Source organism: Ursus arctos, unplaced genomic scaffold (assembly GCF_023065955.2).
Source record: "Ursus arctos isolate Adak ecotype North America unplaced genomic scaffold, UrsArc2.0 scaffold_15, whole genome shotgun sequence".
In the NCBI taxonomy this organism is placed as follows: Eukaryota; Metazoa; Chordata; class Mammalia; order Carnivora; family Ursidae; genus Ursus; species Ursus arctos.
In genome coordinates this window covers 58,327,218-58,341,992 of record NW_026622819.1, presented here as the reverse complement: position 1 = coordinate 58,341,992, position 14,775 = coordinate 58,327,218, and the positions used below count along the sequence as shown (strand labels likewise).

Sequence of the window (14,775 nt, the reverse complement as noted above, 5' to 3'; positions counted from 1 at the left end):
GCCCCGGCGCAGACTCATACCTGCTCTGTTACCATCCCCGTTTCACAGATGAGGCAATCGAGGCTCAGAGAGGTGAAGCGTGTTGCCCAAGCTGGCCCAGCCAAGAAGTGGCAAAGCTAAGAATCAGGTCTAGGTCTACTGGACAGCAAAGCTTGCTATCTTTCCACCAAAGCCCCAAATCAAAGAGAAAAGGACAGAGTGGAGCTTTCTCATGTGACCTTGGGCAGATTCCTTCTCGGTACAAGAGTAGAGCAGAGCCCCTCGCTGATTGTGTTCCAGGGTGGCCGTGAGGATAAAGTGAGCAAGTGGGGAGTAAGGGATTAAAATCGATATGAAGATGGGAGAAGGATCAGGGGGCATACAACTGCTGTTTGGGTGCACAGCAGGGAAAGATGGAGGCCTGGCAAGTCACCCTGGGAAGGAATGGGCCAGAATCCACTGTCACTTATCCTCCAGGAGTTGATGCCTGGGGCTCTCCTCTCCAGGACCAGAGAGTCCTCATGCTCACCCACACTCACCTGGCATTTGCCCACATCTCCGGCCTCTCTTGGAGAAGAGCTCATCTTGCCTCTCCCAGCAAAATTCCCTGTATCCCCAGGGGTTTAGTTCTTATCTGACCACATCCTCTAGGAAGCTGCCTCTGGCTATGCCAACATGTATCCCTCCAGTCTCCCTCCCTGAACATGACCTCTCACCTGGACAACTTGCCGCCATCTCTTCACCAGCCTTCTGTTCCCACTCTTCCCCCAGGTAGTCTGGCTTCCACCACACCCGATCACCTTGAGTAATGCTCCCCTCCACACTCTCCGGGGCTTCCCATCACATTTAGACAAAGGTCCCCACCACGGCCTCAAAGTCTTCAGGATGAGCCCCTTCTTCATCCGTTACTACTCCCTCACGCCCAGTTATATTGGCTGCCTTATTATGCCACTGAGCATTCCAAACACGAAACGCACACCTGCCTCAGGGCCTTTGCACTTGCTCTTCCCTTGGCTTCAGTGTTCCTTCCCAGATTTCTACATTGGCTCCTTTAATTCATTAGGGTCTCTGCTCAATGTCACATCCTGAGACTGGCCTTCTTTGACTGTTTTTCTGAAGCAGCCCCCACCTCTGTCATTCTCCATCTCTCTACCTATCATGCTATGTTTTTTCCTTCCAACATTGACCAACCTGACATAACATCTACTCATCTGGTTTTTGTGTGTCTCCCCCCAACATTACATTGGCAGTACCATGAAAGCTGGGGCTATCTCCTTCTTGTTTGCTGCTGTATCCCCAGCACATAGCACAGTAGAAACTCAAACATTTGTTGAACGCATGAATGAATGAACAAATGACCATTGAAAAGATGTGGAGTTCTGTCATTCCATTTACTATTAAATTCGGTTTTCCTGGGCCCTGCTAAATGTATGCTTGTCCTATCGCATCTTCACCATAAAGTTGAACAATGCTCGAAGCCCAGACAGTGTTCTTGGTTTGTTTTGTGTGCCCATGAGGTCCGACATGATGCTGGGCATGCAGGACCCCACTCCCATGAGACCATGGCCCACTCAGCCCGTCGCAGAGCTCTTGGGACCAGGACTGTCCAAGCATCTGTCTCACCTCTCAATCGTGAGCTCCCGAGGGCAGGGACCGTGTTCTCCTCATTGCTGCATCCCAGGCCCAGCTCAGGGTCTCTGCCCCCAAGCTGACCTGCACATGTCCCCTGTCACTACCCTGGGCCCTCCAGGCACTCCAGCTGGACCACATTATTTATCCTTCACTATCATCCTCAGGGTGGAAATATTATCCCACATTACAGATGAGAAAACTGAGACCCCAAAGCTAAATTGACAAGGTCTCAGAACAAGCAATGGCAGAATTAGCCCCAGTTATGGCTCCAAAGCCCCTCTTCCTCCAGCCCTATTTTGCTGGGCCCCACTTGCCCTACCAGCACAATCAGGACAAGGTCCCAGGGTCAGAACCCAGGGTGTGCCCTTCCCTCGCTAAGGGGCCCTAGGCAAGTTACCAAGCCCTCTGTTCTTCAGCTTCCCTAGAAAGTGAGAGGGGTGACAATGGCACCCACACCACAGGCTGCTACGCAGACGAAATGTATAAAGTCTTAGAACCGTGTCCAGCACAGAGCAGGTACTCAGGAGGCGTAACTGAGAGAGCACACGGGGGCCCTTTCAGAGGCTCACAGTGAAGCCCTGCGGACAGAGAGCCTCTCTGGAAATGCAAGGAGACCACACTGCCATCCCTGCAGACAGGGCACCTCTGACACAGTCACAGTCTGGGGGATGCCATTGCCTCCGCCCCTGCAGACAGCCCTGCACTGTGGGAATGGTTATCGCCTCCACTTACCAGATGCACAAACCAAGGCTCAGAATAGTTAAGACGGTTGCTTCGAGCCACACAGCCAGGGGTGTGGGGCCTGGCAGCTGGCCCACCAAGGGTGCACGCCCTTCACTCCCACTATTCTCGATGGCCAGTCACCAATTCACAGCCAGGGTCTGACCCCTGGGACCCACCTCCTCTCATATCCGGATGTTCAGAGAGGGAAGAACTCCGTGCCCCATGAGGTTCGTACCTGGTGGGCACGTGTCCTGAAGACCCCCCACCCACGGCCCTCGACCTCCCTGGAATGACTTCCTGAGGTAGCCTAGCCTTGTCCCCTCCCCCAAGGGCAGGCCTCCAGCCTCCTTCCCTGTCCTCTAACTCTCCTCCTGCTCACAGGAGACCTTATCGACCAGAGGTCAAACCAATCTCCTTACCCCGGGTCCCCAAGGGGAGCTGCCCTGCCCCAGAAGCCAGCCTCCCATTAACGATTTTCTCCCTGGCCCACTGGACAGAGGCAGTGCGGGTGACCCAGGGTCAGCAGGGGCTATCCGGTGGCCCTTCCCCAGAATGGGGGGGGGGGGGACAATTCATCTTGCCCAGCTTCCACCATTTAAGCCACATTCTGTGGTCACATCCTTCCCAAGGGAGGTAGCAGGGGTGGCCTCTGACACATAAACAGAGTCCACCCTTTTGAAAAGGCAGAGAGATCCCTGGGCTTCCTGGACAAGGAAAGGACAGGCCTTTGCACAGGTCAGGTCCTCTGCCCAGGACACCCTGCCCCCTCTGCCCAGCTGACACCTGCCCTCAGGTGCCTCCTCTGGAAGCCTTCTCTGCCCCCCCACCCCCCAGCTGGGTTAGGGTCTCTGGACACTACCATAATGGCTTATCGTCCCCAGAGAGCAGCTTGTCCGGCTCATCCTGGGGTCTCCAGCTCTGGTCCCAGGAGTTGCCCGGCGAACGTTTGCTAAATGACTGTGGCTGAGATGAGGGAAACCTGAGGCCAAAATCAGCCCCAGCACTCACTACCCAGACAAGCAGAGTGCCCCACAGAGGGGGGGGCAAGGGGCCTACTTAAAGCTATCAGACGCTCTGCTGGGAAGCCCTCTAGACGTGGGACCTCCTTAGCCACTCCTGGAACTAGTTACCATTAGAGCTCACTGAATAGACTGGACCTTTGAGGCACTTTTCCAGGGCCACAGAGCTGCAAGGTGGGTGAGGGGAGCTCTAGCATCTGCCTCGGGAACATTCTCTCCCTCCTGCTTTCCTGCTCACTGGGTGGCAGGTCACTTAGCCTGAGAGGGCGCCTGTCTTCCAGGCCTTCCTGGAACAGCTGAAGCTGCTCTCCGCGGGCTAACACCCCTCCAGGGGCACAATCATCTGGGGTGTCGAGAAGCTGCGGTGGGAAAAAAATGAGACTCTCTCACAGCTCTCACAAGTGGGCAGGTTGGCACATCTGGGACACGTCCTTGGGCAGAGGAAGGCACCTTCGTCACTCTGCCATCCCCCCACCCCAGCTTCTCTTCTGGGTCGAAGCAGCTTTTCCCACAGCAGGATGGCCTATAGTGGGGTCCCCTTGCAGCCTAAGACCCCCCTCCGTTAACCCCCGGCCAGCCCTTCCCTGCCTGAGAGCTTCGGCTCTGGTGGAAATATGCACTCCCCAATCCAGGAATGGCACAGAGGCAACAACAGCCTGACAGGGTCAAATCTCCCCCAAGGTGTGCCGAGGTCCCAGGCCCTGGCACAGACAAGGTGCCCGGTGGGACAGAGCCCCCCCGCCTTCGGCCTGGCCTGCAGTCTCATCCTCGTGGGCACAGCTCTCTAACACACAGGGTAAGGCCGGTTCCGACCGCACACTCGCCTGGCTCCCCACCGCCCACAGCACGGTGTCCACTCGGGCTCCTCCACCGTTAGCCTCTCCTACCTTCCGAGCCTCTTCCCTCAGGCATCTTGGGGTGAACCTTCCAAAAGAGGCTGGGGTGATCTCAGTGCCAGCTCCCGGATGTCAACCCAGGTCCCCTCCTACCGGGGCATCCATTAGCCAGCCCCGCTCCGTCTGGCTGAAGATTTTGGCTTCACTGACCCACTCCTGCTCTGAAGACACGTTTGGGGGCTTCTCTTTCTTCCTGGGCCACCACTGCCACCTTCCTCCGACATCCGCCTCATCCTGCATCACTTCGGCACACATGTTCGGCAGGATGACTAGCACTGACCGACCTCTCGGGTTGTCTGGCTCCACCCCAAATCCCCGATTTCTTTGACTTCTCTAACCCTTGGTTTTCTCACTGGCAGATCGGGGACTGCATATCATATTTATCTCAGAAAAGGATGGTATTAGGAACAACAGCCACAACTGTTCTCTTTTTCTTTTTTCTTGTGTTCTGTTTTCTCAACAGCCACTGCTCACTGAACATAAGAACCACCTTAGGTTAAATGCCTTACATAATTCCCAGTGACCCGATGAGTTGGTATGAGAATAGTCCCCATTTTACAGATGAAGAAACTGAGGTTTGGAGAGGTGGCATCATGTGTCCAAAGTCAGGCACTAGGGAGCAAAGGAATCGAGATTCAAATCCCCCTCGGCCTACAGCCCACGGACTCCAGCTCTTCACCCTCATCTAGCCTTCATTCTCCCCTCTCTCCACCCCCTCCTCTCCATCGCTTCAGGATGGCAACTGGCTCTGGCCACAAGCCATAGCTGGGGCAGGGACTGGAGCAGGGATTAAACATGAAAGGGCTGAAGGCCTTGAGCTCACTCCCCCCACTCCAGAGGAGGATGGGGTCACACTGCCCCCTCCCGCCCAGGTCCCCATCCTTGAGGCCTCCTACAATCCATGCCCCTGTCTCCAGGCAGCCTGCCCAGAAAGGGAGGGTCTCCTTGGTCCCTGGAGGGGCAGCCCACAGACTTCCGGCCGCATTCCACCCCTGCCTGCCTCCTCCTTCAGCAGCAGCGTGGCCAGCCCCGCCGAGGGCTTTCAGGGCTTCTCCAAATTCTCAATTCACCCCTCCAGGAGTGGTCCCTGGTCAAGTCAGCCCCGCTCTCCACCCCAAAATGCAGCTCCCCAAACTCTTCCTAGAGAGCGGGCCTGGACTCGGGCCCAGGAGTTGCTGCCAGCCTCCGTGCTCTGTGGATTAGTCTCTGAGAGGGTGAAACCAAGGCTGGCTCCCACTTGCTGGGCACTTGCTTTGTGCCAGGGCCTGAGCTAAGCACATCGCAGGCATGGTCTCCTTCCTCTTCACACAAGCTGGGCGGGTCAGAATGATTACCATCCGTATGACAAAGGGAGACACAGAGAGGCCACCAGTGGCTTGCCCACGATGTTGTACACAGAGCCAAGATCTGAACCCACCTCTGGCTCTAGAGCCCATGAATTTCCCCCAGCTGGCATCTATGGACAGAAAGGATGAGGGGGAAGGCCAAGCCCACCCCTGGATGGGAGTTTGGCTCAGATTCACGCTCCCATTCACCCCTCAGCCCCAGGCTTCTCCCCCTCTCCTGTCATAGTCCCCAACCCAGCCAGAACAGTGACGTTGCGAAGGGCCCTTCCCCACCCCCAGCCTGTCCATTAAGCTCCCAGGGCTATCAATGTATTGATTGGCAGGGCGGAGGCATCAGGATGGGAGGGAGGTGCTGCCACCCAGGGCGGCTCACTAGAAGCCCCTCTCCCACACATCAGCCTTCTCCATACGGATCGTCAGTATGGGTGCCTCCGGCAGTCAGTCCTGGAGCTAGCTTGGGGAAGGAGGCAGGACCCCTAAAGACTCGAGCTCCCTTCTTTTCTTCCTTTCCCTCTTCCCTCCAATCCCTGTTTCAATTCCCCGTCCCTTAAAGCACGTGGGTGGGGAGTGGTCTGGCCTGCCTGCAAGATAATAAACAAGCCCTTTATTCCAGCATTCAGCACCCACCATGGGCTTTTACATCACCCCTATTCCTGAACTTGATGCTCTAACTGGCTCGGAGTCCCCTGAGCATATCAGGCTGTTCCCTGCTTCCATGCAGAGATGTCCCATGTGCCTGCAATGGCTTTTCTATACACACACACACACACACACACACACACACACACACACGTTCACAGTGTCTTCACCCAGCTTGTTCCTAATCTAAGATTCAAATGGGGCATCTCCCCTGGTCAGATCCTCTGGCCCCCCGTCTGGTTTCATGGCCCCTCACCAAAGTACCCACGGCACCCTTGAGCCCCTGTCCCCCTGCACAGATCCCTGAGATTCTCTCAAGTCCCCAAGGGCTGGGACAGGTCCTGAGCCCCCTTGCCCCACGCCTGTTGTCAGAAGGGGCCTGAATCCAGGTGCCTGGCCCCAGAGAAGCTGGGGCCCCTCCAACTCACTGACTCAACATTCATCCTGCACACCAGGTCTGTGCCAGGTGCCGTAGGGCCCTTGGGATGGGTCCAGCCTCCTCTGACTTCCAGGAACCATGAGCTGGTAGACAAACAGGCCTCTAGACACACCAAAGTCAAATGCCTAACTGCAGCTCACATTTACTTAACACTTAGAACGATCCAGGTGTTGTGCCAAGTACTTCCCCTGGGGTGACCACAATTAACCCCTCCAGCAGCCCCAAGAGGAAGGTTCTACCCTCATGCCCACATTAGAAATGAGCCACAGAGAGGCTAAGCAGTTTGCTCCGTCATGAGACTGTGAAGTGGCCAGGGCAGGGTGTGATCTGCTGGGCTGGATCCAGGGTCTGAGCACCTAGGCATCCCTGTGAGCCCCACGGAGAACACACTGGGTCATGTGACAGTGACAAAGGACAAAGGTGGAATGGGGGGGGGAGGGAGGCAAATAAAGCTGCCCAAAGTGCCAGTCATCTCTTTGCAGGAACGCTTTGAGAAAAAAGCTGAATGGATGCCTTCTTGGCATCCCCTCTAAAACCCAGTGCAAGGCCACCCACGCGACGAGTGTCCCATAAGTGTTTGCTGATTGCTAATGAGGAGCGACATCATAACTGAGCACCTACTGCACACCTGGCCCAAGCCGTGACTTCAGTCACACCTCCCGACAGGCCTGGGAGTGGCACTATCATCCCTATTTCCCACGTGATGAGGACGCGGAGAGTCAGAGAGGTTAAGGATCTTGCCCAAGGCCGCACAGCCTGGGAGGGGTGTGGTGACGATCAGGTGCAGACCTAAGTCCAAAGGCTGTGCCCTCAACCTAGGCAAGAGGAGCCCCGAGGCCACGTGCAGGGAACACATCCTTCCCAGCCTTCCTCAGCACCCTGCGGAGTGGTACGCACCCAACGCACACACGGAACAGGTCACTGATCCAACAGCGACTGTTCCTCAGTTCTTTCCAGAGTGCCAGCCACCGTGCTAGCTACTCTGTGTGCATTATCTCACTTACCCCCACACAGTCACCTTTAAGAAGAAGGTCCCTCTCATCACCCCACTTCACAGATGGGGAACACTGAAGTGCAAAGGGCTGACGTTAAGAAATTGGCTCAGTAGCACAGACACGACTCAAACCTAGGTCTCCCGTATGCCAAAGCCCATGCATTCAAACTCCATAGGAGTCAGCTAGCTCACCTCGCTGATACCCAGGTGTGTAAACTGAGGCCCAGAGAGGGAGGGCATCCAGTGGGCCAATGACAAAGCCAGGACTGATCCCAGGGGTCCTGAGAGTGCTGCTGCTCTGTGGCCCACGGGAGGCTTGTCCTTGGCCCTATCTTTGGCACAGGAGCATTTTAAATGGCCCACGGGCATTATGCCATTAAGATGGCATAGCAATAATCCCCAAACATCTCCAAGCCCCTACCAGCCAGCCTGATTAAAGCCTGGGGAGCCAATTTACCCACTGATGTTCCAGAACAAGTCCTCACACTCAGGCCTAAAGTGGAGACAACAGTCCTCAGCCCTCTCTGAGGCACAGTGGCTCTCCTCCCAGCCCGGGCCAGCCTGGCAAGGCCCTTGGCACTGCCCTATCCCTGAGTGTTCGGCCACAGTATTATGAGTGGGTGGCAACTCGACCCAGCAAAAAAATGGGGCACACAGAGGTATAACGGAAAGCCCCTGCCCTCAGAAAGGAACCAACCCACATCTCCCCTCTCCCGGTCACCAAGAGGGGACAGTGCCCTGGGGAAGGGGAGCTTACCACACTGCCACACCCAGGGATGGGGGCAAGGGAGTCCTCCCAGTGCCCTGACCCCTGCTCGCCACGTTTAGGAAGCAGGGATTGTTCGGTTGGTTGTTTTCTTTCCATTTTACACATGCGGAAGCTGAGACCGGAGAGGTTTAGTAACTTGCTCAAGGTCACACAGTGAAGATAAGGCAGGGTGACAACGGGAACCAGGCCGGCACACTCTAGAACCCACATACTGCTGTTTAATAAGCCTGGAGCCTAGAGCGGGGTGACCCAGAGTTGAAGCCAGGTCTGCCTCTGTCTTGCTATGTGGCCGGAGGCCGGTGATTTCATCCTTGGAACCTCACTTGCTTGTTGGTAGAAGTCCCTAACTGCAGGCCGGTCGTGAGGCTGAGCCACCGCGCTGTGCGAAGTGCCCGCCCGTCCCACCGTAAGCACACAATGCCTGGCAGAGGCTACAAGTATCGCTGTTAGCCTGATGTGCCTGCACCCTGACTTCCCACACCTACACCTCTCCTGCTACAGGATGACGTCAGAATCCCAAGGTCCTGCTGAGGCTAGGAAGTCTCCTCCCTGTCGCCCTCCAACTCCCTTTAGGGGCCCAACGTGCCCTCAGAGCTACCCTAAGCCTGCAGACACTGGCGGTGCCAACCACGAGATATTTTAACAATCGACCTCCTTATCTCAGAGCAGGTGACGTTCCCGGACTGCAGGAAGGCTGGCAGGGTGCCCCCTCCCCTTCCCTGCTGGGAATGAAGCTGGGAAGGGACTACTGAATCCCCCAGGCCCTACCCTTCTAAACACCCACCTCTGGCTCTGGGACCCTTTCAGTCCAGAGCATTCCAGAAAAATCAGGGCCTGCAGACTCCGAGTCAGGTGCCCTCCGTCACAGACACCTATCTGGGCTCTGATCATCTGTACCAGGGAGACCCTACCAGTGAGACTCCAAGGGGAAGCTCTCACTGAAAACCCTTAGCATGCCCCTGGGAACTCCATTTCCCCACCAGCATTCTTTCTGAAGAAGTCCGTCTGGTGTCACGGAAAGAATACAAGATCTTGAATCCGGAGTCTTGAGTCTCAGCATTGGCCTTGAACAAATCCTTTCCCCACCCTGCGCCTCAGTCTCTCCAACTGTGAAGTAGGGATATTAGCCCACCTACGTCAGGAGGAAGAATGACAGGAAGAAGGAAACAAGCTTCTGGATGTAAGAGCCTTGGAGCCTTGCTTGGTGGACAGAAGCAGGATGTGCTTGCCACCCCACCCCCCCCGTACTTCTCAGGAGGCAGGACCACAGGAACTCTCCCCTCTAGAATGGGGGCATCTTGAGGCCAGGAGCTGACGAGTCTTATTCTCAGGGCCAGCAAGAAGAGGGTTTCCAGCAAGTATTTGTTGAATGAATACTTGACTGGACAGACAGACGGATGATGTCGCGGCCTTAAGAAACTAAAAGTACTACCCAAAGGACAGCTCCTCATCCTCTTCATGTCCCAAAGGACTCTGTCCCTGGCTTTCCTAGTCTAGCCAGCTAGAAGAAAGGTTCTAAACCTCACGGAGGAAGCCAGGTGTGGGGGGGTGGTCGGGTCAAGAGGGGGAGTGGAAGGAAACTTTGAATCTCGAACACACCATGCAGTGAGAGAGGAAGTGTTGCTGTGGGAGGGACAAGGGGTGGGTGGTGGAAGCCCCCCTTCCCTGGCCCGCCTCAAGCCTGGCCTGTCTGTGGAAGGCCAGGACCTAGCCGAGCCTGGCGGTAGGAACAATGTCAGGCAGGTGCCGGCCAAGCTGCGTGAAAGGCCCAGCCCGGTGTCATTGTCAGCGCTCAGCCAAGTGCAGAAAAGCAATTTACCGGTCACGCCGCCTGCTCCCCTCGGAAATTTTTAAAATTCTTCCGATTTGAGCTATCCGCAGTGTCCCAAGTCGTGTGGAGAAGGGATTTTATTAAATTCCCAGCTTCCTGCTTCCTGGGGCTGCTAGCAGGGGCGGGGCTCACCCCATGGGGGGCTGAGGGGAAAGGCAGTGTCTGGCATTGACCGTTGTGCTCTCTCGAAAATGTGGCTGGAGGTGGGGGCCCATTCTGGGCCTGATGGCTGATGGACGGGGAGAAGAGAAGAGGCCAGAAACTCTATTGCTAAGACTGGAACAGTCCCCCAAACCAGGGAGGTGGGGATGGGACGGACATACGTATATCCATTTCCCAGCAGAACAAAGTCCCCTCCTCGGGGGATGAGAATCTCCAAACCTTTCTTCCACACCTATCATGTATCACTTCCGCCTCGAGGTCACCCATTTCACAAATGATGAAGCTACAAGTGAGGAAAGATGAGGCTGGGGCTCAGGCCCAGTTCACCAGGTTGCAAAGCTCTGAGCCCTTCCCACGGGCAGGGAGGCCTCCCCAGCCCCTGCTCAGCAAGGGAGCTCCTGTCACCCCCTCTAAGCACGCCCTGCCAGGGAAGTTGCTGCTCTAGCCTCTGCCTGCTCAACACCACCTCACCAGGGACCGGACTTCACACGCCCAGCAACAAACACTTGAGGCCCACCCCTCATCTCTACCTCTAATTGCCACTCCACCTTTGTTCCTAGACCATGAATGGGGACATGAGCCTGCCGTTTCTTTATCTTTTAGGAATCATAGATGCTTTTGAAAATCTGTGGGGAGCTGACAGCCCTCTCCAAAACACAAGCACATTTGGGCACCATTTTGGTGCAAAGTATCAGGGGCCTGCCTCCTCCATAATCCCAACCTTAGATACTCTATGGGTGCATGGACCATGGGTTAAATACATCAGTCTTATGGCAATTTGGATGGGGAAAGTCTGAAAAGAAAGGAAGAGGTAAGACAGGGGGGAGAGGAGGCTCCATCACCTGCCTGAAGTCCTAACCCTGAACCACCCAGCTCTTTCCGGAGAGGCTGGCTCTAGCACTAGGCCGGGAGGTCGAGGTGGGATGCAGGGTCCGGGTTCCCTCCCTCGTGCTTCCCCAGAGAACACAAAGACCACCCAGCAACCCCTCCTGGGCCCTGCATTAAGGACCAAGAGGCAGCAGGCAGCAGGAGGCTTGAGCAACAAAGTCCGCAGATCTCTCTACCTCCATGCCCACTGCAGCATTCCCCCAGCCCCAGGTGCAACATGCAGGAAAAGAGCTCTCACCCGGGTCAGAGAAGCAGATCCCCTGGAGTTACCCTGGGGCCTGCCCTCTGCTTGGGAACTCAGCTGAAAATCAGGCAGGCCATGCCTGGCACTGGCCTCTCTCTCTGACACCAGCCATTCTCCACCCCTGCCCCCGCCACCACAGGGTCACATCTGCTTTGGCAAACAGCCAGTTTTAAGTTACTGACTCCAGTTATATTGATTCAAGGAGTCACTGGGGACCTCAGCCTGGCCAATGCTGGGGGAAGAACCCATTGGTCCGTCCTTCCGTCCGTCCATCCATCCTCACAGCCCCCAGCCCCAACTAGCTTCCCCCAGCCCAGTGTCCATGCCGATGGTAATGATCCTTCCAGGAGTGGACGGGGAGGTAAGCAGACCCACCACCGCACCAAACACTGAAAGAGGCTACTGGGTCTCAACAGCACTCAACACACACAACATTCCTTATGCCATAAAGCTGGGAGAGCCACCATTTTCCCTGCTCTCGGCTCTTCTGGGGCATCTCTGGAACCCCAAAGGCTGAAACCTAAGCATCCTCTCTAACCCTGTGAGGACACCTGCCTTCAACCCAGAGGGGGAAGGGGCAGATAATCTCTTTTGGCCCCAATCCAGCTCCTCCTAAGGCCCCTCCCTTGCAGCTCTAGGTGGGTGGGGGGCTAGGGCAGCTGGCACTTCCTATTCTCCTTCCCTTTGCACCCCCCCCCAACCATACTGAGGCAGCCCTGGTCTGGTTCTAATCGGGGCTGAAGTCGCTCCCTCTTTCCCTCTTCTCTTTCTCTGCCCCCCCCCCTTTCCTTCATTTCCACAGCTTTGGAAGCCAGAGCGTTCCAACTGTCTGCGTGCCAAGACCTTCCCGAGTCTGAAAGCTGCTGAAGTAACAGATCAGATTTTAGCAAGTGCTTTCCAGGCTGAGCGCCAAGCCCTCTTCTGATTCACAGAGAGCTAGCGAGCGGGGAGCAAGGCGGGGAACCAGCCGAGGGCTGCACCACCTTGGGCGAGGGTGTGCGGAGCGTGGCCCATTCCGGAGCGGCTTCAAGGGCAATGGCCTCTCAGCCCAAGCGCCCGTCTCTGCTACCTCTCACCTAGTCTCTCCTAGACCTGTCTCTGTCTCTCTCCCGCCCTCCCTCTCTCTCTTTCCCCTGCAAACGCCTTTGAAACCACAGACTAATTTACAACTGAAGCTTTCTCCCTGGACTCAAAATCCATTCGGCTCAAAAGAGCCTTTTTGTTTGGAAGAGCGAGCGGAGATATTAAGGGACGGTTGGCAAAAAAAATCCCCAGGTCCCAACTCCTCGCCCGTTGTGGGCAGGGAGCTTGGAGCTGGGCACACTGCAGCGGCTGAGTCCGCTGGCTCCCGAGATCTCCTCCCAGCCCAGGCCGACAGGGGCCGCGCCAGTCTGAGCCCTGCAGCAGAGCCCCTTGCCCTTGGCTGGTCCCCCGCCGGCGCAGGGCGCGCGCGGAGCCGCCCTTTGGCGCCCTGGGAACAGGTGCACTGGGCTCGGCGCCCAGTAGGGGTGGGGAACAGGGAGGGGGCGCGGCCCAGGGGAAGGGGGTCGACCTGTACCGCGAGGCAGGGGCAGGGGGAGGTCAGAGTCAGGATCCTACGTACCTGTACCTGGAAGCACAGCAGCAGGAAGTGTAAACACCTGCGAGAGAGAGATGGAGAGGTGGTCAGTGGGGCCTGAGGGAGGGGGGCGCGCGGACAGACAGACAGATACTCAGTCGGAAAGTCAGACGAACAGCCGGGAGGGCAGACAGAGTCACAGGCACACGGACAGACGGCCAAGCAGGGTAGGCAGCCCCGCGCGCGGGCGCTTACAGGCAAGTGCAGGCGGAGGGCGCTGAATACATCGCTGGGCGGGGGGGAGGCGGCGGCTCCTAGCCCAGCCTGCACATGTCCGCTCCGCGCGGCCGGGACCGGGCGCCTCCGCCGCCGCCGCCGCCGCCGCCGCCGCTGCTGCTGCTCCCTCCTCGCCGGCTGCTGCTGCTGCAGACTCTGCTGCTCCGGGGCGCTCCGCGGCGCGCCCTGCGGCATCAGCGCCCCGCGCGGCTCCTCCCGAGCGCTGCGCCCTCCGGGCTGGCGCGGGGGCTACGGGGTGGCCGCCGCTGTGCAGGAGGCGCCCGGCTGGTGCGGGGAAGCTTGCTCACTGCTGGCCGGCCGGCCGTCCGGGCGTCCGCGGGAGGTTGGCTGCTCGGTTCACTCCGGGGGCAGCATGCGCGGCGGGGCTGAAGCTGGGGCGCGATCTCCGGCCGGGGAGCGGGGCTGTGCGGGGCCAGAGGTCAGCGCTCCAGGGCCGGGGCGCGCGGCTGCAGCGGGAACGCGTCACGGCCGCACCGTCTGGGCGCCCGCCGGCTCATGTCTCCTCCTCCGCGTCTCTCCGGCCGTGCGCATCGCCGCCTCCCACCACTGGCGGCGGCCGGGGCGTTTTCTACGCGCGGGCGGCGAGGGGGCGGGGGGCCGGGGGCGGGCCCGGGCCCGAGTCGGCACAATGAGGATGCGGGGCCCGGGGGCTCCCCCCTCGGGGCGCGGCCGGACGGGCGCTCAGCTCGGCTGGGTGCGCCGCGCCCACATCAAAGGCGGCCCAGCCTGCTTGCCTGCCTGCCGCGGCCTCTCCACTGCCTCCTCCTCCTTCTCCTGGCGGCCCCGGGTTGGAGGGAGGCGCTCAGACTCTCGGAGACGGGACCCGCAGCTCCGAAGGGCCAGAGCCCGAGAGGCTGGAGCTGGTGAGCGCTGGAAGCCGTCGGAGCTCTGCGCTCGGGCGCAATGACCCGCGCCGCGGCGCAAATGCTGCCCGAATTGGGAAGGCGGCAGTCCCCAAGAACGCAGTTAGATGCGGAGCGTCCTCACTCACCCACATTCGCTACTAGCACTCACTCACACCCACTAGCGCTTGAGTGGGGAGCCGGGAGGGGGCGGGTCAGGCCCAGCCCCTGGGGCGGCTCCGTTTAAGGGGCTTCGTTTTCGCCCGCCCTGTGAGTCCACGCAGGACCGTGGCGTGTCCCAGATGCCCTCTCGGACGGCTGGCACTCTGAGACCCCTTCTGATCTCTCCGTCCTTGCCCCTGTGGGGGAGGGGGTCTCCAGGACTTCTCTTCCCCTCACCCCCCTCCAGAGCTCTCGGGTCGGTTCTCGCGCTCCCAGCTGGGCTCTCTGGTAGGCGAGCCAGCTTTGGAAACGCGCGGCTGCCACCTAGCGGTCCCGAGGCGTCGCTGCAACCCCA

At 58.2% G+C, this 14,775-nt stretch overlaps 1 protein-coding gene across 1 annotated transcript in view; it reads right to left on the bottom strand.

Annotated features, from left to right (window-relative positions):
* The window catches only part of FGF18 (fibroblast growth factor 18), a 32,882-nt gene extending 18,935 nt beyond the window's left edge, over positions 1–13,947 (bottom strand). Inside the window, exons 1-2 of the mRNA XM_026510962.4 lie at positions 13,375–13,947; positions 13,165–13,201 (exon numbers count right to left, since the gene is read on the bottom strand). Of these exons, the coding sequence (XP_026366747.1) occupies positions 13,165–13,201; positions 13,375–13,406 (69 nt within the window). The 5' untranslated portion in view covers positions 13,407–13,947. The remainder of the gene's footprint in view (positions 1–13,164; positions 13,202–13,374) is intronic.
* Between the last annotated feature and the right edge of the window lie 828 nt (positions 13,948–14,775).